Source organism: Thunnus albacares, chromosome 14 (genome assembly GCF_914725855.1).
Source record: "Thunnus albacares chromosome 14, fThuAlb1.1, whole genome shotgun sequence".
In the NCBI taxonomy this organism is placed as follows: Eukaryota; Metazoa; Chordata; class Actinopteri; order Scombriformes; family Scombridae; genus Thunnus; species Thunnus albacares.
This window is the reverse complement of record NC_058119.1, coordinates 10,856,561-10,884,087: the sequence shown is the minus strand read 5'-3', so window position 1 is coordinate 10,884,087 and position 27,527 is coordinate 10,856,561. Positions and strand designations below refer to the sequence as shown.

Genomic DNA, 27,527 nt, shown 5'->3' with positions numbered 1-27,527 from the left:
CCATGCCTCACCCACCATCCCACTGTACTTGTATCGACTCTGCTCTGCCTCGGCGGGGCTACAGCCGAGTTTACCCCCCTCCTCCTGTCCTCTGATCCACCTCTCTCCCAACTTCTGCAACACTCCACCTCTCCTTCCCTTCACCAGGTCACTCTTCTGTCCTCTCTCATTGCTCCTCCAACTGATTACTACTCACACATGTACGCACACTAAGAGACCACTCAGAGAACAAATAGCAGATGTGGCATCATGCACATGCAGATCTCTTATTAAGAGACGTTAAATTGTATGGTGCATTGGGATTCCTAAAAAAAATAGACAGGGTCCTGCAGTATGCACATTAATACCATATTTATTAAATCATAACCCATATTATTCAGTTCTTGATGACTACTATGTCCACTAATACTACAGTCCCTCCAGGAGAGATTTTTTTGTAACTGTTGCAATCAAAAATGCTTGATTTTGCAGTGGTTTTCCCTTAAAAATTGCAATGCAAGTTGCTAAGTTTTATGTGATTTTTTTTGTGATAAAATTGCGATGATGTGTCATGTTGGTTGTTTTGATTAGAAGTGTGACGATTGGTGGCCTAATTATCATGATAAGACCACATTTCCCATAAATCTTGTCACTTTATGTTTTGCAGTTTTTTCTGATCAACCGGCATGGAGTTTGTTTTGATGATGAGAGGAGAGATTGAAGAGCCTTGCGAACTGTAAATGAGTTAATTTTGTTGATAAAGCAAGTTTTGTTTGGACAGGTTTACTTTGTGCCATACTGCCTTCAGCAGAACTCCTGTGAATCTGACCCACTCAATATCAATACAAAATAGAGGATATCAATGGAATCATCACAGTCGTCTTTCTTTCTCAACACAAGGTATGGACATTAAATTTACGATGATATATTGATGTAAAAATCTTCCTAGTAGCACTTTTAATGCAGAGAAATAGTGGGAATTTTGCAAAATTGTAAGCCCCACAATTATTGTGGAGATTGGTTGAATTTGCATTAATTATAGCGATCGCAAGATTGTGATTTTCTGGAGGGACTGATACTACTACCACAACTGCAGACATGTTTATATGTGTATTGGTAGGGGGAGGGGGGGACTGCTGTCAAATGCCAATCAGTCCTGATGGCCACTCCTTGAGACAAGACATACTGACAGCTCCTGCCTTACAGGTAAATCCCTACTCTTTCTCACCCCACTTTTGTCTCCCTCACAAACACACACACACACAAAGTAAGGGTGGTGTTGAGTACATGACCTCACACATACACAAACCTCGAGAAAACCAGTAAGTCCACCCCAGGCTGGGATTCCGGTAAGATTGGAGACACACAGACAGTCAAATTACATGTCCCTCGACCAAACACCCTCAATTGTTGCAACAAACAAGAGTCTGAGTCGCTGCTACTCTTTCATTTGTCTCCAAGCACATATTCAGCGTGGGACTCATTTACAGTTTGTCCATTCAAGCTCTCAGAATTTCAAGATGCTCTTTTGTTTAAAATTTGAGTACATTTTATAAATGTTGTCTTGCAGTCCTGTCACGTGACAACGTGTTAAGTCAAGAGGCATGAACTGTGATTGTGAGAAGAGTTGGCAAAAGGCGTCACAACATATGTGTTTTTTATTATTTGATATGACAACTCGGCTCCCCATAGACAGGAAGACGGCCGGATCAAACTTCCTGTACAAATCACATCAGACACCCTGAGCAGGTGATAATGAAGAGAGAGGAGAGTGTTGGGGGGGGGCCTTAAAGAGCTGGAGAAAGAAACTAAAACATCGCGGGGGAAGACGGATGGATTAAAAATGAAAAGTCTCAATCTCTTTGAGCATTATGAAGACAGAGAGTGGGAGGAAGGGAGCCGGAAATAGAGATAGTCAGGGAGAGAACTTCAGGGAAAAGACAAGAAAATGGGAGAGATGAAAGGGTAAGTACAGGTGACCTAAACTAATGTAAGATGGAGGGAGATGGGGAGGAAAGAGGGAGATTAATGACAAGGCTGTAAGCTTTGCTGTAAGTGGGTAGCCATGCTAGAGGGGATAGAAGGAAGGAGGGAGGATATGTGGATGGAAAGAGCGAGGGAGGAAGAGATGGAGGGAGACACAGAAACACTCCCTGGGTGCAGATCAAGTGCAACTCTTGATTGGTCTGTGTGTGTGTGTGTGTGTTTGTGTGTACTGTGGGTATTGGCTATGGTTGCCAGGATTGCCAGTGCTATTAGAGATGCCTGCTGCTGTAATGTGTTGTGACAGGGGCTGATTCTTGTGACTAACTGCTTTGGCAGGAGAGCTCCTCTGTCATGCTAATGAACAGATGAGGAGATGAGCCGGATTGACAGCGGATCGACGGGCCACAAGCATGACTTCTCACACACTCAGACACACACACACACAGAAACAGAGGGTTAGACGGTATATACGAAGACACGAGCAGACCTCACTGTCATAAATGTGTACAGCATATGACACACTGATGCTGACATCCCCCTTCACAAATAACTGTTACCAAGTCATTGTGATGGAGATGACAACGCATGGACGAAGAAAGTGAGATTTCGAAAAAACAAACATGTGCATGCGCAGATGCATGATCACACCCCACACAAACACAGCAGGGTTGGCGTCACTCTGTTGCTTCATTGCGTCCCCTTGCATCAGAGAAATCCCTAGATATGCAGTACACAACAAGCAACATGCTGTAGGCTAGCCTTTGTGTGTGTATGTGAGAGGGAAGGAGACATGGTTTGTGAGCTTTGGAAATTTGGCCAAAAAATATTGAAATGCACTGTTCAATATATGTTTTAAATGATGAAAGTGCATTACTATGAAAATAGGCTACAAGCAAAAACATTGGCAAAATGTACCGAAGGACTGACAAAATTACATATTTATTGGTGATGATATTAAGCCTGTTAACCAGAATTTACTAAAAACATATTTAACTAGACATTACAATAAAAATGAGAAAGATAGAGACAGAAATAGACAGAGGGAGGGAAGAGACAGAGAGGTAGACAATGGACAGAAAAGATTAGGGCACTAATAGGCAGAAAATCCATGTTGGAGGGGATATATGACGAGAGGCGATGGGGAGATAGCAGAGGAAGACTAATGGAGAGGAAGAAGATCGAGGTGAGATTCAATCTCCTCACCCCACAAAATGTCGGGGTCTTGTAAGCTTAAGTAGTCCTGTGCGGAAGCTAATGTCTGTTTTATCCTTTTGATCTTTTTCCTTCACTCCCTTTATGCCTCACTTCATCATTCTCTCAAAATAAATTTCCTTCCCCGCCCCAGCTTGGACACACTTGCTCAAATCAGGCCAAAGGAAGCAGGAAGGGCTAAGTGGAGAAAAATACCTGTTCGCTCAGAGCTTTCCATCCAATCCGCATGCTTCAGTGAACCAAATCTGGATTGACTTGTTATCATCTCATGATTGTCAGAAATAAGGGTCCATTTTTGCTATTTTCTAAGTTATTCTGATACATTTTGTTTATCCAATCCCACAGCAAGCAAGAAAAAAAATCCCCAGAGGAAGTCAAACTTCAGAAGGAAATGTGCAGTTCGAGATAGGGAGGGAAAATACACCACACTGTTTGACTGCCAGGTAATCTCAGTGCAGTGCAGAACCAAAACATAAAAGTAATAACTAAAGCGCAAGCATCTCGCAGACTATCACTTTAGGCCAAGCCAACTTTTCCATATCTGGCAATCTCTGCTGCTAACAGATTGTGAAACAGTGAGAGCTGATAACTCTGCATTGCACAAAGGGACCAGTAGCATCCCTGCAAAGTTATCTGCTGCCTGGGTGGCCTGTGCATCTCTTCTCTTCTCTAAAAATGTAAATCTTGTTATGTTTCAGGTCAAAATATTGGTTCTTTCCCCAGTGTGATGAGTCAGCATTCGCACATCAATCATTCATGAGGATCTGGTTCCTGCCTGATGTCAAAGTTTTTCACTGTAGCTATGGACCGTGTCCTTGACCCGGGGATGGGATGGGCACTGGGCTGGAGCAGAAAAGAGGACATCTCAGAGCCTCAGGCCAGGACCAATACTGCCACAACTTCGTCTGCCATGCTTTGTTATTGATCCTGTTTTCAATTCTCTTGTCATTTCAGTCGCTTCCTCCAGCCTCTTACTACCTCATTCCCTTCACCTGAGTTTCTCCGCCCACCTACTCACCTGCATCCAATTCCCTCGTTAGTCCCTCTGTGTATATATACTGGTCCAGTTGCATTCCCTCTCCGCCTAGCTTTCCAGTATGTCATTCATGTCTGCCTGTTCCTGACCTTTTGACTGCTTTCTTTATTTTTGATTCCCTTTGCCTGCCCCCTATTGGATTTGACCCCTTGCCTGTCTTTTTTATGTCTGAGCTCTAAGCAAACTAATGTTACCTGAATGAGATTGTGTTTGTTGTTGTGTTTGTGAGTTCTAGTCTGTCTCCAGACGTTACAAATATGACTGGACTGGCATGGGGTGGCGGTGATGGAGAGCTGTGATGAAGAGAGCATGATGAAAATCCCCTTGGCATAGATGAATATAATAGACGGCTGCGAGTGAGAGAGAAAAGTGCTTGTGTATGTGTGCATAAGCTGAAACAGGGAGAGATGGATGGATGGAAGGAGAGGCAGAGTGTCAACCGCCAGACGCCCAGGGCCAGCACAGACTAATGGTGACACTGAGTGGCCAGAGTGTGTGACACGGTGACAATAATGATGAGAGAATCTTTCCCGATCTCTCTCTGGCTTCTTCTTCACCTCTCACTCTCCTCCCTCTGTCACCCCCTGCAGCGGACTGGTGCTTTGATCCACGCTCTGACCGCGTGTCCTCCTCCAGCCTGGGTCAAATCACATTGTCAAGCAAACTCCCTTGATCCAGCAACTCATGTGGAACTCCTCAGGAGTCAGACAAAACTCAAAAAAGTATTTTTCCATCCAAGTGAACACATTTCAAAAAGGTTTTCATGATAAAATGTGAAATACTGTGTGTTCTGACAGTGGATGCAACAGCAGCAGCTGCTGCCCATACACCACCTCCACCCCAGTATTCACCTGTAGACTCTGAATAAACCTTGCCCTTTGGGGGGCAGCTAGTAATGTTGCTCCTCACTCCCTGCTGTGCTGAGCTTGATGTTTCCTTAGGTGCAACGACGTCAGAGCCATTAATGCTGTACATATTCTACATTTACATAACAATTTATTCCATGTGAGATGGCTGACTGAACTGTTATTTGAAAACTGCAGAAGATGCAACAATCTTATACAATTAATTGAGTATTAATAACGTTAGTAACTCCAGTATGTCTTAATCCCTGCTTCAGGCACTGGTGACACATAAAGTATAATCCAGGAAATCCAGTTTGAGTAGCAGTTTATAATGCTCTGAGACAAGATTTTACAACTTTGGAAAGTTATCATTGCGGCAAATGATTTTTCAGTCAGTTTTGTCCAGACAGTCGCAAGACAAACAATAGAAATGCAGCATTCATGTTACAACCAGGAATGTGCACTTGCCGCGTCATGCAGCGTCATTCTGGATGACATTGTATTGTGGCAAAAGTTACTCTTATGCAAGACCCACTGGTCCAGTAGAGCTGCTCAGTGGCCAGCAGGTCAGACTGTGTTTGTTCTGGGCATCTTCCAGGTGTGAAAATGTGCAGGTGTGAAGAGGTCCTACTTTAAAAAAGAGCTGCTCTCTGAAACTGGAACTCTGCTTCATCAATAAAGCAATCAAGGAGATTTTTTTTGTTACATTTAGATGTCTTTCTATTTCTGGTATTTCCATTTTGATCTTTTTATATGCTGTATTCAAATGCACCTAGCAAATCAAAGGGAAAGACATGATTGAAAGTATAAGTCGACATATTTCTGGTCTCCTTGCTTTGAGTTGATGCCAGCTGAATGAGGGGGCACATATCTGTGGCTCCAGTGGACAGCAGGGCATTAACTCTGTCCTAGATCCTAATGGCCCTAGCCCACTGAACCGCTCACAAACCCGAGGCAGCCCGGAGTCACGACTCCTCCTCTGCACGGACTCCCAACAGCATTGTTTTGTTTACACTGTACATTTTTCTGACCTGTGCATTTGTGTATGTTTTCAGTGTGGTCCTTGGTGTGTGTGGCCTGGCTAGTCACTCAGTACTCCCTCTCTTGCTCTCCCTCTCTGTCTCTCCCTCTCCTCAGCTTCACCCAGCTGAAGCCATGGCAGCAGTACTGGTTAAGAGGTTTGTGTATCCCATTAGGATGATGAAGAGGCCTTTCATCAGTACACTCCCTCCGGCCAGGCGCTGACAGGAGCTTTACCTCGACAAGCCTCTCAAACACACCGCTCGACATGAGACAGCACCCAGCGAGGAGGTCCGCAGCCCGCAGGCGGTACACATACTCACTGACAAACACTCACTGCTGTTCACACACACACACACACACACACACACACACACACACAAGCACACACACAGGCTCAGAAAAAAATGTGAATCCTGGGACATTTTGTTACTAACTTTTCACTTTCAATCTTATGTCTATTTCTAACATGAGCCAATAGAGAAGAGGGGGCTGAAGAGGAAGAAAAGTCTTGACTAATTCTGACTCTCTGATCTATTTTTAATCACTGCCACACGAGGACTAATAGTTTAACGGCCATGCAGGGCTCTGTCCAGATGGGCAAAGTAATTTTTCAGGAGGGGAGAGCGAGAGGAAGAAGACAGAACGTGAAGACAGGAAAAAAAGAGACAGGAATAGAGAGGACGAAGACAAAGATGAAGAGAGAGTACAAGCAAGAGAGGAAAAAAGACTCAAAGAGATTGATCAAGACAGAGTGGGAGAGAGAAGGGGAGACAGAGAAGCCACAGGAGCCAAGATGACCTGGATTCATAAGACCAATATTGATTACTTAAGGATGAAAAGCTGAAGAAAGCGCTCTGCTTTGAGACTAGATAAATGAACACACACATGGAGTCCTGGAGAGACAGAACTGGGTGAAAGTAACAAACAAAATTTACACATCCAGGATCCAACTATTGCAGCTCCTTTGTCTTAAATGTGACAAGGTAGAAACAAGTCATCTGCTTAATCCATCACTATGTTGGATAATACAGTCTGATGGATAAAAAAATATGACAAGTAGGGACTGGAGCTGTTTGTGTATAGGCTGGATCTACACACAAACAGCATTAACAAGAGCACACATGCAGCATATGGGAGACTACATGATCTGATTAGATTTTACTCCGTGTGGGATTTATGGGGCAATCTATGAAATGTGTATAGATGATGTATGGGGGTTTGAAGCCACACACACATTTACACATACAACAGAGAAGCCCATCTCCCCTTTAGTATTTTGGATTATTCTGCTTCACGTAGATTAATTTTGTATAATCGCTTTGAGAATTCTGAGCTTAAAGCACTGACGCCGCCCAAAGACGCAGCATCAAAGACTCACACTGCAATAAAATGAAACACTGTACCTACCTACTGTACTGTAACACATACACTCCTGCATAATAGTCCACTTCCTTCAGCTACACATACTGTACCTAAGCATTCATTTGATATCTATCAAATGTGGTGGACACTTTTATCCATAGGGCCTTACAGTATCAGACAGCACTTAGCTACTTGTACCCATTTCAAGATTAGTAAAGAAAACAGATGATTTGGGAAATTACAACAAAAAAGGACAGTTTGAAGTCCTTTTGAAGAAATTAGTTTGAAGAGATTATATGTAGTGTCACAGTCAGTACATCAACAAAATCATCAAAACCAATTCCTGTATGTTCACTGGACTGTAAATAAATAGATAATCAGATTTTTTGGTCATTTGGGGATAGCACAAACAAGCACTTAGCATATACAAAGCAACATTAGCTTTGCGTCGATTTTCTGGCCACCTGATAAATGTAAGTCCATTATTCACTCTTCTTTAGGCTCTGTTTTGCTCTCCGCTAACTCCCGAGGGAAAGATCTGGCATCAAAATCTGCTAAATGCAACACTGTGGTCACCCGCTATTTGCTAACATCATTTATCTGATTATAGTGAACAGTGGGGTTTTTAAAGCTTTTTAGATGGAAACAGCTGCTTGCTGCATCTGGAAACAACACTGCTAAAAGCCGGCAGAGTGAACCAAAACAGTAAACTCTCAATAAGTTAAAAGAAGCTAAAATGATCTGTAGAGCCTCCCCATTACACACACTGTAGTTATTTGGTTGTCTGTTAATATAAAAAATATTGATTATAGCAGCTTTAAATAGAGTTTGACTGATTGTATATATTTCAAAGCATGCATGTATTGTAAAAGTAAAGTTTCTAAAGTTTCTAATTTCTCCCCTGAGATGTCTCTTGGTTCATTCTTCCTAATACTGATGGCCAACACAGCAACAACAGCGCAGGCCCTCGACAGCCAAACAGTGCTGGAAAACGTAAGAAAAGAACAGCCTGACCCTCATATGCCAGTGGTCAGTTGGGTCATTTGTGAAGCACAATGGCCGGCTGCTAACATAAAGGTGTTTATATCTTTCCTACAATTTACAATCTATTCAGCATGACTGACTTCACAACTTCCATTTCTACAACAACAAAGAACCAGCTTTGGTGTGTGTGTGTATGTGCAGTGAGCGTAAAAGATGTAAGGTCTGTGCTGGAGAACATGTAGGTGAGTGATGTTTGGGTGGCCGAGCGGAGAAACAATCTGAGGTATTCAATGCTACTCTGTTAGCATTATGAAGCACATGATATTCAACACAGGCTGTTTGAATAGTTAACACACCAGACGAAAAAGCAAACAGAAAATGATTGATGTGAATAAAATGAGAAGCTGTGTGTGCAGATTCTCTACAAATATGCATGAGGCAAAAAAATTATCAACTCTAGAGCGTACAGAGGCTGGTAAATAACATTTAAGATTCATGTTGAGGTTTAGTTCTGTAATCATAGCTCACACTGGTGCCCTCATAATACATCAATACAAAACACTGAAAATTATCCAGTGCAAATCTGTAGGTCAGAGGTCGCAGCCTTTTGTTAACTCCATATCCCAGGCTCCACTGCTCAATATTATAATACCCTCATGGTTCTGCTGCACTAAGACCTCACGCTACACTGATAAAACAAGCACAGCAATAAAGGCTGAACGCACATGCCATTAAAGGTCTCTCAGCCTGTGCCATGGCCTCACCTCTCTGTGACCTCTGACCCCTCACCTCCATCTGTGATAAGTTCCTCATAGGTGACCCCACTCCAATGCAGAGAATGTGACTATTCTGCATGTAGAAAAACTACAGATCACAATTTAATTACCCAACATATAGGCTCACTACTGTGTTTTTCTCCCCATGAAATATTATAGCATGCACAGCAAAACTGCTCTAAAAGTAAAAGCACATTAATATACATTACAGTCTCCAATCACTTTAATGGCTGTGGAGACACTGAAAGCAATCAGTGGAGGAAGAAAAACAGAAGGAGAGGGGTACAGAAAGACACAGGAGAGCCGAGTTGACAGGATGAAGTGAAGCTACCTGTGTACTTAAGTGAGAGTGAGAAGATGAAAAAGAGAGAAAGTTAGCTGAGCAGAAGAGGCAATTTTGGACAGTGTGAGATTCATCATGCCGTCTTGTCTTAGACTCATCACGTTCTGAGGTGTTCCATATAACAAGGTGTGGAGATCAATAGCATCCATTTCAATAGCATCCATTTACTGAGGTGCAGCTCATCTAATCATCTGGCACTCTGCTGCCCACAGAAGGAGCTGCGACACACACCTGGGCCTCTGGGGGATAACAGAGTAATGAAATGTACACTGCAGCCCAGTCTATCTTCAAGTCCCCAACAGCGAGCACAAACAAAGCCCCCGCGCCTCCCCTGTCTCACTTCCTTCATCTCCTCCGCCTCCACATATGAGCAATAAACCCAAGCTTCACCTCCTCTTCTTCCCTCCTTCTACTTCTCCTTCACCACACGCACAGGCTCTCATATGTTTGACTTAAGTTGCATATCGTGTGGTCCATTAGGAATCTGAGGGGTGTGAGGCACAGAGACCAAAAATATCCACAGCACTCTGTTTCTTTCTCCAACTCATTGACTGAGTGCCTCAGGGTAACATCACAATAAGCGCTCCTTGTCCCTGTTCCCCAATGCAATTCTATAATTCATCTTAATTGAGAAAAACAAGCAAGAAAATGGGAGCACTGGAAGGATTTATTAATACTGTAGCACATTGAGTTTCACTATGAATGAAAAGTGCGGTACAAATTAAATATATTATTATTTATTTATGTAAAGTGCAGGTCATGTATTTCTGGGACTGAGGGACCTTGTGTATGTTTTGTGCCAGTGAAAAGTTAATGTATGTGCTTACGGTTCCAAAAATGTATTCACCTTTCTCCTCTTTTTTTGTGCAAATGTTACTTTCTCTAATGAGGTTGAAAACAAAGCAGTGACAGATTATGCAGGAAAGTACAAAATATAAAGAGGAGTAGACTTTACGGTCATTGGCTCAATTGACACAATAGCCAAATAAATTGAGACGATGATAAGCTATTATTGTACAAGTATGAGGCATTATAAAGGGAGTTTGGCAAATCACCTAGAAAATTACAGTCTGTGCTTCAAACATAATGAAGGAATGGGAGTGACTTTTTTTTAAAAATCTTCTTCGCTCACTGTGATTTTTACACATACACTGTAATCTGTTCAGGGGTTCTCTGGTTCAGATTTCTTAGCTTAGAGACAGAGGTAAAAGGCAGATGGTGTTTAAACACTATCTTAAAAATGCAGAATAAACATATCGTCTGAATATCAAATTGTTGAGCAACTTTCACGCCAATATGGCAACACAAATACAGATGGCGCTTTAACTGCATGCATGCAGCCTTTTGCTTCAGGTAATTCAGTTTTTTTTGTTCTCTTTATGGAAGTTAAAAGGCAAACTCAAATTAACTGTTTGGTTGAAGCAAATCTTGTGTTTCAGTAGCCTGTTAAACATTTATGAATTTTAAAAAATCCCAGCTCTTCTAATGTAGGATCAATGCAGGATAAATGCATGACAGGAGGATTCTTCTGTGCTCAGCATGTACTGCCACCACTCTATTAGAGAGTACATGTTTTTAGAAAATGCAGCACTGTATCATTTGTGTTTGCTTTTATGTTTTCATCCAGTTTCCAGAGACTGCGCTATCTAGGGCAGTGGTCAGCAGTTTTAATCAATTTTCCAAACACAGGAGCACTACTGCAGTCAGGAAATCCCAGCAGGACTGTAGGGAATGGACATAGCAATAATAATAACATAAATTCTAATCTGAATTATGCTCTAAAGAGATTAGGTCAGAATAATCCCCAGAATAAACACAAATGGGGATGGGGGAGGCCGTTTGTGATAAAATGCAGTGAGGGGAGCCACATTGCTTGTGTGTGAATGTTTTCATTCTTGGCTGTGGGATTTGTATAAAGTTGTGTTTGATTTTGGGTGTGAGAGTGATGTTTATTTTGGGATGGATTCCTGAACATCTTCAGTCAAGAAGCCAAATTGAGTAAATTCATTTCTAAATGGAGTCCAGATTTACGAGAACATATTGCCACTCAGTTAGACAAGGACCTTGAACCCATACAAATGTATAGTTTAGTCATTGTGTAAACACAACGCCTTCCACAAGTCTCCTTGTCTACAGTATGCAATTTGAGAGATGAGGAACAACTGGCACAGGAATTGAGAGTATGAGAGAGCAAGGCGGTGGGTCTGTGATATCAGTTCACCTATTTTTACTTGAAAACAGTAAAATTGCGCTGCCAAATCAAAAATGTATCTTAACATCAGGACGCAGAACTTTGTTTAAAACAATTCCAGCTTAAGCCAAAATTAAAAGGAATTTGGTACAGCCAGCAAATGCACAAGGACAAGGAGACTCCAGGAAGTTACGGCACCCAGCCACGAGATAGTTCCATCCCTGTAAAACCACAACTTGTTGCCTTTATATTTTTGTTTGTGTTTTGATTGCACAAAAGAGATGTGTAAGTTAAATTTAAAGGTGCTGGAAGGTGAATTTTTGTAAATTTTGGAAGGAGCCCAGATGGCTGTTTCTCCCTGTTTTCAGTGTTTATGTTAAGCTAAGCTAATAACAAGCTGGCTCAAGCTTCATATTTAGCCTACATTATTCATGTAACTCTTAGCAAGAAAGTGAATATGGGTATTTCCAAAAGTGTCAAACTATTCCTTTAATGCCAGCCACCAGAGGCTGTACTGTATTACAAAGTTCAGAGCTCCAAACTGTGATTTTGGTTGATTTGCTCAGTTTACTTCACTCGGCTTCTGCTGTGATGTTCCCAGTGCTGACTCTGTGTGGTGAGGGTTCAGGGATCAGAGTGGACAGGGCTGGAGCAGACCTTGAGGTCACCGGCTGCCTTTCTGCTGAGCAGGCTATTGTCCAGCAGCTGCATGGCCGCACCACTCCAGGTCTATTCAGAGTCTATTCAGCAGCTTCAGCTAAGTGCAATAGAAGACCCTGGTCTATTGTCTGATGCCGAGTCTGTTTGAGCTGCACCAGAACGCTCACTTCATCTCCCAGTGAGTTCAGAGAAATAGTTAAGTCTCAATGAATAGGGGCGGATTTACACAAGTAAAAAGACATGTTAAACACATTCAGGCCGACTCCAGTTCTCAAACAGAGAGCTGCTTGACCTCTGTGACCTTTGCAGAATGTCAAACTGCACTGTATGACCTCCCTTTGCTTCCCTCTACACAACACAGAAATACACATTTAGAAATCAACAGAAAAAAGGTGAAGGAAAAAAGAAAAATCTCTAATGGCATGCAACACTTGCCAACTAGATTCAGGACGAACCTATTAGTTTCAACGCCTATTCTGGAAGCATGCCATATTGGCTTGGTTTATTTGCATTTCTCTTCAGTTTGATAGCATAAAATAAGAAGCAATAAGACATTATAATGCAAAAATGGAAAACAAGACACCAGCGGCATTGCTAGCAAGTTAGCTATTCCCAAAGTATTGTGTAAGTGTATGATCATGGACACAAAATGGCCATATCACACTCAGTAAAAAAGCCATCTGGAGACATCAGCACTTCTATGGGCGGAATTAAGTCAGAGTGCAATGACTTTCTCGTTTTAAGTGCCTCCAAAGAGCCCCATTATTATCTTCCCAGAATGCAAATGTGCTTTGGGCCAATTAGAGGTTGAGCCAATACCAATGTAAAGCCCATAAAAACCCGCCCTTCCATAATCATTCAGCAATATGACTCATGGGTAAGACTGGAGCAGCGGCCTGTAAATGTGTCATGATTATGACTGTGCTTAAAATGAATGGGGGAGCTGTGTATATCATTCCCACAGTGCTGGAGCTGAGCCACGCATATGTTAGTGTCAGTGCTTCTAATGAAATAAATAGACTTGTGATTGTACTTATTAGCCCTTCATAAGTGGCAGGTAAAGACAAGAGGCCTGTGGTGGATCAAAGGCAGTTAAATGACTCTTTTTAGATCTCCCCCTATCAAGAGGTATTTAGGGGGAGAAGTGGTTGCTTTTTTGTTTGTGGAGACAGACGCCCTCATCCAGGATGTCTCTGTGTAATTACACGCCACAGAAGACCTTCATTCCTTGTCTTCACAGAGAGAGATGAAAGACAAGAGAGACAGAGGCATGTAATCGCTCCTCTGACTGAAAGAGCAGGAGAGGAGGTGAGGGACACAAAGAATAGAAGGACAAAAGGATGGTGAGTGGTGGTGGGGTTTTAATAAACCTCCTCTGTCTCTTGTTTACAGAGTCTCTCCTACCTCTACCAAATTCTCTCTCTCTCTCTCTCTCTCACACACACACACACATACACAGTCTCTCTTTGACTTGAGACTTTTATCCGAGTTGCCTGTTCTTCGCCTCAGGACAGATGTGTAAATTGTTGTGCTAATGTAAGGCCCACTGCTGAGAGCTTTAGACGGAAGGAGATTTACACACTTCACATCACTGTATAACTGTCACTCACAAACTCACGCTCACAAGAGCATAAAGAGGGGCGCCGTGAGCGACAGCATCTCAGCACACACACTCACCAGACCACGTGCACATATGCAGGCATTCATACACACACACACACACACACACTGGCACTGACAAGAGACGTGGGTGGACAGTGACATGCACACATAAATGTTCTATTTCCTTCTGCCATTCACAGTCTCCTAGCCTAAATCTTACAAAAGACTCCCTCACCTCCTCGCAAAGGGCTTAAGAGTGGCAGTGAAGTTACAATCTGTCTCTGTTCCACTGTAAAACTCCAATATTTTTCTATAAAAAGTATTTTTTAGGGCACACTCTACAGGCCCCAGGGGCAAAACACCAGAAAGGTGCTGTACCTCTTAATGATTTCCCATTGCTTCTGAAGCTATGTTGAGGTGGTAATCTGAAGGATCTTTGCGTTGTTCATAAAGTTTTATAGTCTTGCAAGAGTTAGACAAGAGGATTGATATCTGTTCTTTAAAAGGTAGAAGAAACTCAAAATTGTGAATTTGTAGCTTGTTTGCCATCAACTTTTAGAAATGTCACCACATGCTATAAATAGCTTAAATTTAGGTTCTTTACCTTAATTGTATTATGATTATTATTTCCTTGATCAGAAACTGGGTTTCAAGCCCAATTGACTCGTCACACTGCTCTAACTTCTAACTAATGACTAACGTCATTTGTCTAATTGACAGGAGGTGACTTCTTGACTTCTGTTAAGTGTTGGACAGTGTAGGACAATTACAGGTGAAGCATGTACATTTGGCAGATTGTTTTACCCAGATTGACTTATCTGGCAGATTGACTTATGAGAAAAATAATAAAAATCAATGAAGATTTTGAATTGCTAACAAAATCTGCTTTCTAGCACCTCTAAAGCTCACTAATTGACCCATTCTATATTATTTTTTCAATCCTTACAAAAACCGAAGTGTAAAAACGACATTTTGTGGTATTATGGGGGTTATATGTAGGACTATTTCATAGCCGGGCACAGTAGCTTCCTGAAGTCTTGTTGTCACCGTGAGGTTACCAGGCAACCAGCAGAGACTCCAGGAAATGACTGTGACTGGCCAAGAAATTATTTGGCAAATAACCTCCTGTAACACTATCGTACACTGAATATCTTCAGTTTTGGACTGTTGTTTGGGCAAAACAATAATTTAAAGATGACACGCTGGACTCTGGAAAATAGTTATGAGCGTTTTTTTGCTATGTGTGTAGGTTTAGTGGCATCTAGCAGTGAGGTTGCAGATTGCAACCAACTGATAATGCCTCCCCTCACCCCCCCCTTCCAAGCGTGAAACTTGAGAAAAACACGAAAGGCACCTTTTGTCCGTTTGGTCTGTCCATTCTGAGCTACTGTAGAAACATGGTGGTGCAACATGGCTGGCTCTGTGGAAAACGACCTGCTCCCTATGTAGATATAAAGGGCTCATTCTAAGGCAACGAAAACACAACAATTCTTATTTTCAGGTGATTATACACTAATTAAAACATACTTATGAATATTACATTCCATTTCTGCCATTATTTGTGCCAATAGATCCCCCTAAATCTTACACACTATTATTTAATAATAATAATACTAATAAACAGATTATTTGTAATGAAAATAATCATTAGATGCAGACCTATGTCCCTGCCCTGTTGAACTTCTTTCCCTTGTGTTTTTACTCTGAGTCACATCCCTTCCAACCCTGCATGACACTGTGTGACTGACTACTGCTCTGTCTGTCTGATGGCGCCTAGGCCTCCAAGGGGCTCCAAACAACCCATCTGCCTAGGAATCTGCCCTGCCTTCTGTCTGTCTGGCTCTCCGCAGGTATGTCTGTCTGTCCCTGCGTGATCCATGTTTCTTTTATTAAGTCATGTAAGAGGAGGGCAGAGGCTGGCTGCAGCGTGAAGGTTGAAGACGCAGGCAGAGAGACACTGCTCAGTGTTTAATGACCCACTATAACTATACCTATTCATCTCCCCCAGCAAAGCACTGAAATGCCATAGAAATGGTCCTCTGCTGAGCATATTGCATCATGCTAAATCATAACTCTTCAGCCGGTACCAATGCGATCACGTGAAACATGTTTCTCTCGCTGCTTTTCATGTACAACATCTCTTCTTTGACACTAAACGACACAAGGAATATGTCAGTACAATTTAACTTCATTTGTATGCAGTTTAACATAATGACGCCAGAGAGCACAACAACCGAAAATCAACAGCCACTGCACTGCTTCCAATCAAGCAGTAACTTCAAGCTCACATCTATCCCCGATCAATAAACATCTATATAGCTTTTATTTGCTTGTGTGAGATGCCTTCCCTACCTGCTGTACCTAATCTCTCTCTTTCACACACACACACACACACACACACACACAAATACAGAAACACACACACACACTTCTTGTTGCTGAGCGGATTGGAGGCAAGTGAAGCTGAGCAACAGCAGCGGTGGAGTCAGAGCAGAGGCACCCAGAGTTAATGAACCCTCACCAGTCAGCATGGCTGTCCATCTGCTTTCATAATCCTCATAAACAGCAGGCCATGGGTGCTGCCCAACCAGCGACACACACACACACACACACACACACACACACACACACACACACACACATTCACAAACAGCATATCGTCATCCTAAATATCCTACATAAAGAACGAGGGCTGTGTGTGTGTGTGTGTGTGTGTGTGTGTGTGTGTGTGAGAGTGTGTGTGTCAAAGATTGGGTGTTGTAGGGGAAGAGGGTGGGGGCTGATGTGTCCATTATGAAGCTCAGCTCACCAGCTAATCTAAGCAGAGTGGCGGGGAGAGGTGAGCGTGAGGTCGGCTGTTGAGCCCATCTGGTCAGCAGCAGGTAAGAGGCTTGAAACACACACACGCCGACACACTTGATGCGTGTGTGAGCTCATACACTTAAATCTAACCTTAATTACATGCAGGTACATCTGCCACATTAGACCAGACCTCGTCTCGCTACTTCACACATGGCGCTCATTTAAAACGATTCCCCACTCTTCAGCGACTGATGTCTGGTGGCATTTTGTAGCGTACACCGCATACACCTGGCGGATAAACCAGGTTTCCTCCTGTGCAATCAGAAAGCCTGCCAGAGCAAGAATGATCAGTGTATGTGCGAGCTGTGTGCTGATTGAGACTGGGAGTGTGACCCCACTGTGACCCATGCAGAAAAGGGAGTAATACCTGAGCAATACGGCTGGCTTCCCATCAGCATGCGCCCATTGCACACTTCATACTCACAAACACACACACACACAAAGCAAGCCAAGACGAGCCTGTCAGCCCTTGATTAAGACCTGCATCCAAGGCGAGAACAGAATCTTTACTGTGTTTGGATGCTCCCAGTCAAAGCCTCTGGAGGAGAAGTAAGAATTAAGTCCTGGAGCTGAGGATGGGTGGAGGAATTAAAGGGTGGATGAGGGCAGAATTCATTCTTTCACTCTTTGCGATGGTTGTGCTCCAAGAGTGTGTGTGAGCAGAAACAGGGATTACTACCCCTGCTGTGCGTGTTTGTGTGTGTGTCTGCATATGTTTTCGGGATGAAGATAGATACTGAACAGCAGACTTTTTCCTTTTAGCACAAACTGAGGAGAGGAGAGGAGAAAGGAAAGGAAAGATCTGGATGTGCCCCTGTTGACCTCTGATTAAGTGGCCAATCACCGCTCCATTACAGACAGAGACATTAAATAACACAGCAGCACACTACTGACATGCAGCTAATCACACGAAACCCACCAAGTTCTCCCTCCCCCTCAACACACAGACACACACACTCACACACCCATTAACCATCATTCGCCTTGATTTAAAACACAAGGGAGGAAAAAAAACTGCAAGTTGTTTGAAAGTCCTGCTGTTGCCTAGCTGCCTGCCATGCAGACAGAAGGATGAAGGATCATTTCCGTTCCCTCTCTCAACCGGAGACACGCACGTACGCTCAACACGCCCGTCTTTCCGGGTAGGTCTGTGTGTCATTCCCCTACTTTAGACACACCAGCTGCTCAGTGTGTGCTCTGCAGTGTTAAAAGCCCCTTCCCACCTTGCACAAGACCCCAGTGGCACCCACATCCACTTACACACAAGCATGACAAAGCTCTCCCCCTCACTCCCCTCCTTTACCTACCCACGACAACCCAAACACCCCCCACATTCATAAGTACCCTAAGGGCAGATGGGACCCTAATAAGCGTTACGCTCAGAGAAATGGGATTCTTCACAGTGCCTTCTAAAGAGCAATTCCCAAACTCCGCCAGAGAGCTGGCTGGAAAAAAAAAATGATGGAGTGAGAGAGATATGGATGACAGAGGTTGGTATATGTGAGACTATAAAGCTATAAATACCCCTGATGAGACTATAAAGAGATTGAAGGAAGAGGAAGGGGAAATGGGGACAAGTGAAGGCAATTTATTAATGTGGATGTGGGGAAATGTAGCTTTGTATGCTAAATTCACGAGACGAAATCAGAAAAAACGCTTTAAGGAGAATTTCCCTCCGGTTAGCTGAGCCTATACAGACACACTCCGATACAAACAGACACAAACACAAGCATTAAGAGATTGGCTGGGGTCTAAGCTCTGAGTGGACTTGGCTCAACTGCCTTTTGAAGACAAAAAAGCCTCTGCTAAGAAGATGAGGGGAATCTACATGGCCTGAAAAACTCCCTTTTTAGATGAGGACACACGCAGAGTGCTGGACCACAGCACAGCCAATCAAGTGCTAACACAGCCTCTGATCTATAGACCTCAGTGCAACCAGTTTTACCAAGTGTGTGCGTCTGTATTATGTGTGCGTATGTGTGTGTGTGTGTGTGTGTGTGTGTGTGTATGTGTCCATCTTAGGGTAAAGGGGGTTGTTCAGGATCTGGCGTGACCCCCCGTAGTGAATCCTGATCCTATTGGTCACGATGCTCAGAGTGCTGCTGAGATCTTAAATGAAAATTCCTGCACTCGCTCACTCACTCCTCCCAAGTGACCCAGCAGGTCTTCCACCATTATACACATAAATGCTACCTCTTCGTCAGAGGATGTGGCTCTTTTTTGCATGTGTGGGTGTATGTTTGTGTGTGTTTGTGTGTGTGTGTTTGTGTGTGTGTGTGTGTGTGTGTGTGTGTGTGTGTATGTGTGTGTGTGTGTAGGTGGGTGCTCTCTTTTTGATGTCAGATGTCAGTGAGCATGTCTTAGTATATCAATCAGCAAGAGAATCAGAGACTTTGGAGCTAAAACAAGCAGGTGTGGTCTTTTCCTGTGCATGAGTGGGTTATGCAACAGTAACACACCTCTAAAGAAGCACACACACACATACTCATACACACACACACGCATGCTAGTATAGTTCCTGCTGAAGTTGTGACTGAGTTCTGAATGTGTGTGTTCTGCTGCTGCCCCCCTTTACCCCACACAAAGGGGCAGAAAAAGCTCTCTGGAGTCTCCTATTCATCTAAAGCACAATGGAACCCCACAGAGGTTTTCTTCCTGTTTCCCTGTCTGCCCCACCCATCTCCCCCCACAGGGCAGGATAGAGGGGCAGGGGGTACCCTGCACTGCCGGCCCAGCAGCAACTCAGCTCCCATCTGCCACCGAAACTCTCCCTCCTCCACCCCCGGGTCCAGCAAGCCATCCATCCCCCTCTCTCACTCCAGCTTCAACTTTTCTTTACTCCACTGACTGGCTGTTTCAAGAACTATGGCAAATTCAGGGTTTTATTTTGAAACATTGCCTTCAAAAGTCATGCACAGAATAAAATACATTTTGTCATTACTGGGGAAAAACTAGTTTGACCTTGGGATAAAAAGCTTGGTCAAAAACATTTTTACATTTCAAACATGAATGGCTTTGAATGTCTGGAATAAATTGAAACATTCCTGCATTTTATCACAGTTTTATACGAAGGCTCACAGGTAGGGGAGACCATCTGGTGTGAGATAAACAAGACATTTTTAACCAGAATCCAAGAAGGCATTACATGAAATATTTAAATAGCTTCACTTGATGATAATTACATACAGTATTTTTGTGCACGTTTTAAATAGCACACAGTTTGAATAAGTTGGCAGGCACAATATTGATTAAATCATTATTACCACAGATTCCAAACACTTTGAGAACAAATAGTCTTTGCAGAAGAAAATAATGACCTGTGCTTAAAACTATATTCATCTCGAGTCTGCCAATCTCTGCTCGAAACTTTCTTCTGCTACTAATTCCTCTTTCCATTCTTTATAGTCAGTTCCCTCCTCCATTTACCTCGCTGTTTTGCCCTCTTCCTCAGAGCCCTTGCTGTTTGCTGCAGATTTATGGTGCGGTCTAACATGCACATTATTGGCAAAGCATTAAACATGTCCACTCTTAATACTGTGAGCTCTCTCCATCGATAAGAGCCTTAATAAAAACATCCCCCTAGTGGATTTGTGTGTCTCTTTTTCACTTTCCACCCTCTGCCTCCCTCCTCAACAATATCCTTCTCTCTTAACCACTGTTTCTTCTGCTGCTTTGCTAGCTTCAACCTGCTGCTGCTGCTGCACATCACTTCCCTTCCTCTCATTCTTTACCACCTATCCCCCCGCCCCCACCTCACTGCCTCATTCTCTAGCCTGTGCCAGAGGTTTAATGACGCTTGAATGCCACTGCTATGGAGTTTTCTTCTTCGTACTTTTCTCATAAAGGATATTTAAAAGCCATGCCCTGAGATCAATCTATCTCAATGTGTCTCTCATGGATTCATTTCTCCTCCATCTCCTCTTTCTGTTATTTCTTCCTTACTCTTCAGATGGATAGCAATACACTGCGTAACCCCTCTCCTTGTGTGGTTCACACACATCCTCTGCAACAGCCCCTGGCTGCAATTGGCACACTTGCTCGAACTGCCACTCTTTTATCTAGTCTATAAATGCCTATTGGTACCCTAAAATTCTTCACTACCCAGTGTAGCCATCCAGGTCAGTTACCGATGAGAGCCAAGCAGCTGGTCCCCTACCACCTCTTTCTCTTTTGCTGTCTCTGATGTCAAGAATTTGAGCATCATAAGCACATTTTAAATATTAACAAAGACCACTTTGCACGTATGAATAATACAGCAGAGAGGGCAGTGGCTGGCCAGCGATCCCATCCCCTGCCGCCTGACGGCCATAAAACTAATGCACTGCTCCGGGACAGAGTGTGGCCTGGTCTGGTCTGCCACCAGAACTTGCCTGAGGAACTAGTCTAGCCTGTGGCCTGGCCCTGAGAGAGCTGTCTGTCTGTTTATTTATCACAGTGCCCAACCACCTGTCTAAATCTCTGCAGATGCAACAGCCTGGCAGCACTTTTGTTATGACTACATGTTTCAGAGACACTTTAATCTAATCTGACATCTCAATCTGTTGAGCGTCTTTGAAGCCAAATCTACTTTGGTGTTTGTTCGAGGTTAGCTTTGTTGTCACATTCCTTTCTGTTCATGCATCTAAATCTTCATACTTCAGCTGTCAGAAAATTGCAGAATTCCTCTGACCAAATTGTAGAGCAGGGCAACAAATATTTCAGTGTAGCCTATTACTGTACTTGCTCATATATATTAAAGAATGTGAGTCTTCTTGCAGTCGCTGCATTGTTATTTTAGGAACAAGAGGATTCCCACACTTAACACAAATGAGACAGCACGTCCTAGAAGAGTGTCACTATTCATCCAGCTCTCTATGGGAGTGTCTGACATGCTACGCTCCCTAACTCTGAACACTCGGCTGCCCCTTCGCTCCCCTCAGCCTCGCTCTCCTCCTGTCTTGACTCCCCAGTCCGGACTGGGCCCCTGCCCCTTCACCCCTCAGAGCTTCCTGGGCACCTGATGGTCTCCACATTTAATCCTGATGTGTCACAAACAAAGCGCTAACACACTTCCCATATGTCGGTTTTCTAATTCTGATGAAGTCATTAATAATGACACACACAGAGGCAGTGGACAGCAGGGTAGTTACTCCAGACAAGTGTTCCTGGCAGTCTGGGTAATTAATGTGTATGTCAACACAGAAAGAGGAGCACCATTGCAGAAATGTGAGCTCAGCACATCCACAATACAGGTAGAGACTGAAAGAGGAGGGATAGGGGGAAGGCGGCAGAGGAAAGATATACACACAATGGGAGGAAAGATAAATGCAATCTGTCTGTCCCATCATGCATTCCCTAAATATATCTCTGCCATCCTCTCTCCCAGACAGAAACTTCACTGGGGCACACTGAGCTATTGTCCCCCAGTATCCCCTCCTCCCAGCTCTGCTCCCCTAACAGGACCTCACTGCAATCCTCAACTGTTTACATCAACGTTTCTCATTTCTCATGCAAGGATTTCAGAACAGTCCACAATTTTAATAAACGTAAGCTGCTTTTCTGCTCCGCCTGTTCAGGGAATAATACACACATGAGGGGGGTGGGGGGGGGTAGTGGGGGGGTCTTATTGGCATTCAAAGAAATTGCCACAGACATGGACGGACAGTGTGATAGTGCGTCCTCTAAAAGATTACGGCTGTCATTAACAAAAAATTGACCTCTTCACAACAGTGTCAGATTTATTTCTTGTAGTGGTCTTTTAGCAAAGCATCCTTAGAGGTGCACTCATTGTTGTCCGCATTGTTCTTTTTTTTCCTACTGTAAACCGAGTTTAATCCACAATCCACTAAACCTTCAGATTTCTGCCTTGTATTTCAATCTGATCTGACAAAGGGAGGGGAGAAAATGTCTAGGCTCCCCTTATACTAGGCCACACTAAAGGTAGTCATTAATCTAACACTGGAGATGGGCAGTGTCACCTTGGTATCCAGGTCCTGTCTCATCAGCTTACCAACACTGACCTGTCCTGTGTGCCAAGTGATTTCATCGCCATGAGAGCCGGCAGCAGTCTTTGATGGCATTAAGGCTGGGCAATCCACTGATAAAAGTCTGCTCTGCCCTGATCAAAGCCTGCACTGTTCAGACTGAAATACTATGTCTAGTGAAACAGTGAGTAACAAGGTATAAATGCTTTATGATCAACTGAGTGAATTCAGAAATTCAAAAGCAAATTGGTACACCCAAGCTTAAAACAAGTCACTAAATTTAGATGCTGTTTCTCGCAATAAGACAAAATTTATCTTCCCCGGAGCACTTCAAGTGCACTGTCTTAACTTTTCACGAGGCTTTTGCTTTTTCGTTTTGGAGGGGCCACGAAGGCACGGAGCAAAACCATTACTCCCTGTGCACCGGGGAGTTAGATTTTTCCGCTCCAAGTAGAAAAGGGAGCTCTGAGCTCGGGTCCACTGTAAGGCTGAAGACTTTGTTGTGGGTTACAAAAAAGTGCTGGACAGCAGGCGACCCCAGACCCCTGCACTGTGGTATACTACCTATAATCCAGGGCATCTTTTTTCTTCCCATGGTCCAAAGTTACATTTTAATGCAACTTGCACTCGGAGGTTGGACACGGATGAGAAATGGCAGAGTCTGATTATTGTGTTATCATTTTACTTGATCTCATCAAAATAAACAAAACAAGAACTCTGTGCGCGTTTGTGCGCGCATGTGTGTTTTGTAAATGATGCGCCATGTGACATGTGTACAGTATTTCAAAAATTATTACACCCCAAACTTGTATTTAATTTCAAAACTTACCGCTGCCAGACACGACATATCCTCCGACCAGGAGCAGAAGCACCAGAGGACCGAGACCTTGGTCACGCTGCATCCGAGCAGAGAGCATCTTTTCCGGCTACGCCGTTGCGAAACGCCCCGGGTAGTGCACACAGCGTGCTGTTGACACACCAAATGTCTTTTCTCCAAAGAAGTCTTTGCTCCTGAAATACTTATCAGGAGAGAATAAAATACTAACCAGTCCAGTAAATGATGTTGGACCTCGTTGTTTTGGTAAATAGTTCACTCTTTACTTTTGACGCAAATAGGCTGCAACGCTCAAAACACATCCATCACCGAGCAGCTTGAGAGTGTCTGAGAAAGACTGAAAATGTGTAATTTCCGCCCGTCATCAAAGTTTGAAGAGGTCCGTAGATATCACACCATGTGAATATAAAGAAACAATTTGTCGGCAGTATTCCTGGTGGATTTCATTTCCAGCTCCACTTAAACCCGGCTTGTCTGGGAGCCATAAGAGCAGAGGTGCCACAAAAGTCACCAAAAAGTTTGACGCATCGTTGCTCTGAATGGAGAGATGCAATTAGACGGGAGAGTCCGATTCCCAGAGAAAAAAAAAACAACTTGGTTTGCAATCTTACAACATAAGTAGGCTACGACGGGGAGATGCTGTCAGATAGCCGCGCTCATTGCAGACTGGACTCCAGAGTCTGTTGTGGGCCCATGGGTGTCTTCCCCGTCCGCAAGGTGTAAACAAGAACACGGGGATCAGCGCGGAGCACAATGCCAGCCTCCGGACTACCAGTTCCCGCCTGGCCAATCACATACCATCCTCCTCCTCCTCCTCTCAGAGTGAAGGCTGAACAAGTGAAGGTAAACTAGTAGCAAGCCAGGAGGAAATAGATGGAAGGGGAGAGATAGAAAACCCGGACCCTAGAGCGCACTGCTCTGCTCTGGATTCAGCAGACTGCAGGCACCAAGGTCTCACTGCAGACAGGTGAGGTTGAAATTATTAGGATCTATCTATCTATCTATCTATCTATCTATCTATCTATCTATCTATCTATCTATCTATCTATCTATCTATCTATCTATATCTCAACATCAGCAGCACCAACCTTGGTTTATGAGAGAATATTATTTCCTGTCAATCCATCCTTTCAGCATCTCTGGATCATATTTTACTCCAGGTGGCCACAAGAGAGCAGCCTTTCATAAATGAGCCTATCTCCAGTGAGGATCAGGACTGACTGGATCTTCTGCAGCACTCTTCATTATGAAAGTCGTTTCCTGTATGGCTGGGCCCCGGTGGTGCTGTTACTGCCTGATTGGTGAGTGGGCACCACAGCGGGGTCATGATGAAGAGGTGAGTATTACTTTAGTATTGAAGCTGGGTGCTTTAAAGCTAATATATTTTGTAAAAAGCAGTGATTTGAAGAACATTCAGCTCCATCACAAATAAACAGAGGTAAGGGGTATTTTGAATACTAGCAACATATTTTCATGTTTCCTGAGATCACCTGTTAATTATAACACTTGCATCCTATTTGAATTTGCTACTGTTTAAGTTTCTTTGGATGACTGTGTCCGTTTCTTGACTGTGGCGACAATCTTTACTCATGTTAATCACCAGTTTCTTCCCCAATTGATGACAAACAAATGACTTTTCTTGATGCTTCTGTAGGTTTAAAGCCATCGCTGCCTGTACACTGGATGATTTCCTTTGACATACCAACACAGAGTCTATTGCAAATGCTTTCATGGACATATGATGTGGTGAAAAATTAAAGACTGAGAGGAGAAACATAACAAATGCAGATGCTTCCATACAGAGCAGTAGGGCAATATTTGAGTATGAAAATGTGGGAATCTTATACTTTGGTGTTTGCAGTCATCAGATCTCAACCCAACTGAACACCTATATGTTAGACAGCGCTCTCCACCACTTTCATCAAAACACCAAATGAGGGAATATCTCTTGAAAGAATGACGTTAATCTTTCCAGCAGAGGAGAATCACTGCAAAGGAGAGTTGAAGCTGCTCTTGTGGCTGTCTCTATACTAATAAAGGGTATAAAAACAGACATTTATTTATATGAAAATGTCACAGATTATTTTCTGCCTTTCTCCGATATTACTCTCTATGGGCAGTTAAGTATCTGACTCATACCCAGACTAGGGTTCAATCTGTCTTTTGCGTGAGTCACACTGATAGTCGGTGAGGGGAAGGTTTAACCTAGCATTATTTGGACTTTGAGATTGGGTTAACACTTAAGTATAAAATGTAAAGGAAAGAAGCCCACAGTTTTAAGTGTGGGGTGAGTCAGAGCGAGAGAGTCGGTATGTACAGTATGCACGCATGCTAAAGCGAGGCCCGTTCTGAGATGTGACAGTATCTGGCAACAGAACAGCATTGCTGCACTTTGCTCAAATCCAACTTCAAAGGTCATAATCCGTCTGGACAAGTGATGACTCCTAGTGCCTCCCTCCTCTGATGACAATTATGCTGTTTCCTGGAGCACAGAATACACTCCGGATTATTTATTTATTCTCTAAGTCTTTATTGTGAGTGGTGAGAGAGGGAAACAGAGAGAGCTAGGAAGAGAGTGATGGAGACAGTGAGAGCGAGAGAGGTTATGCGTGAAATGGAGTTCGCAGGTTGTGTTTGAGGCAGATTTGCCTCGTGGAGCTGCAAATGCATTTTCTGTTTACATGTCTGTGCATGCTGTAGTTTCTGATTGTGTTTCTGGACCAGTTTTACTGCTCTCTTCTTTCATTTTCTGAGTGTATTGAGTATGTTCTTATATGACATCATGCCCAGTCATTTTCAAATCTGGTCACTTAGCTGGATTTCTCACCGTGTGTATAGAGCTCAGTCAACAGTTTTTATGTGACAGACTTCAGTGACACATCTACCTTGATGCGGTCACACATTGAAGTTAACACGTTGCAAGCTCTAATTAAACAATTTGCCCTCTCTTCCGTCTCCCCAACACGTATGCCCAATTATAATTGAAATGATGACAATGTTTAACTTGTCATTAGTTATAATTTTTTCAACCCTTTGCTAAGACTAATTGAAGATATAAGTCAAGGGCACCTAATGGAAAACTGGAGAGGAAAGCTGAGGTAAAGGAGAGCCGTAATCGAGTAGGATGGAACTCATATGCGGTGCACCATACAGAAGAAGAGACAATGAGAAAGCTAGGGCTATTATTAAGACATAATAGGTTATCCGCCGAGGACTGTTTAGCACCGCTGACTCTCCGTTGCTTTCTGTTGCAGGCTTGACATAAAAAGGATCAAACTGCCTATCTCTGTAAAACAGAGGGGGTCTAAAAATAGGAGACATGCTCTAGAAGTTGCTGTGGAGATAATTGAATATTATTTTCAGGAATGATTAAGTTGACCTATCCAGTAGACTAATTATTTCTTGCAGGCCAGAGGAGAACTTGTTTAATAGATTTCGGTTGCAGTGAATAAAGCAAAATAAAGCAGCCAATCTGCAGGCTTTCTGCTTACCAAGAAAACATCATTCATGAAAAAAATGCAAAACACAGATAATCAGAGTTTGGCTTGGGGGTGATCATAGGTTTTCCTCACAGTTATTTGGTGTCCCCTGCCATTTTCTTTGGATGTGTACAAGTTTCAGGAAATGAACTGGGTTTGAGTTTTTCAAGTGTCTCTCTCCAGCACAATGCAATGAAGGTGAATTGAATTTTTCTTTGTGCAGCTCAAAGCATTGAAAAATTATAATTGAAACTCAAATTCAGTGTGCTGCCTCAAGAAGCAATGTCCTTGTTACTCTGGATCAGTGTTGGAAAATAACTAAATGCATTTACACAAAATACTGTGTTTAAGTACAGTTTTGAGTAGCTTGTACTTTACTTGTTTATTTC

General features: G+C 43.2%; 1 protein-coding gene across 1 annotated transcript in view; it reads right to left on the bottom strand.

Moving 5' to 3' along the window:
- Positions 1 to 24,542, bottom strand: part of unc5b (unc-5 netrin receptor B) — a 50,264-nt gene extending 25,722 nt beyond the window's left edge. Inside the window, exon 1 of the mRNA XM_044373634.1 lies at positions 23,654 to 24,542. Coding sequence (XP_044229569.1) covers positions 23,654 to 23,741 — 88 coding nt within the window. The 5' untranslated portion in view covers positions 23,742 to 24,542. The remainder of the gene's footprint in view (positions 1 to 23,653) is intronic.
- Positions 24,543 to 27,527: the final 2,985 nt, after the last annotated feature.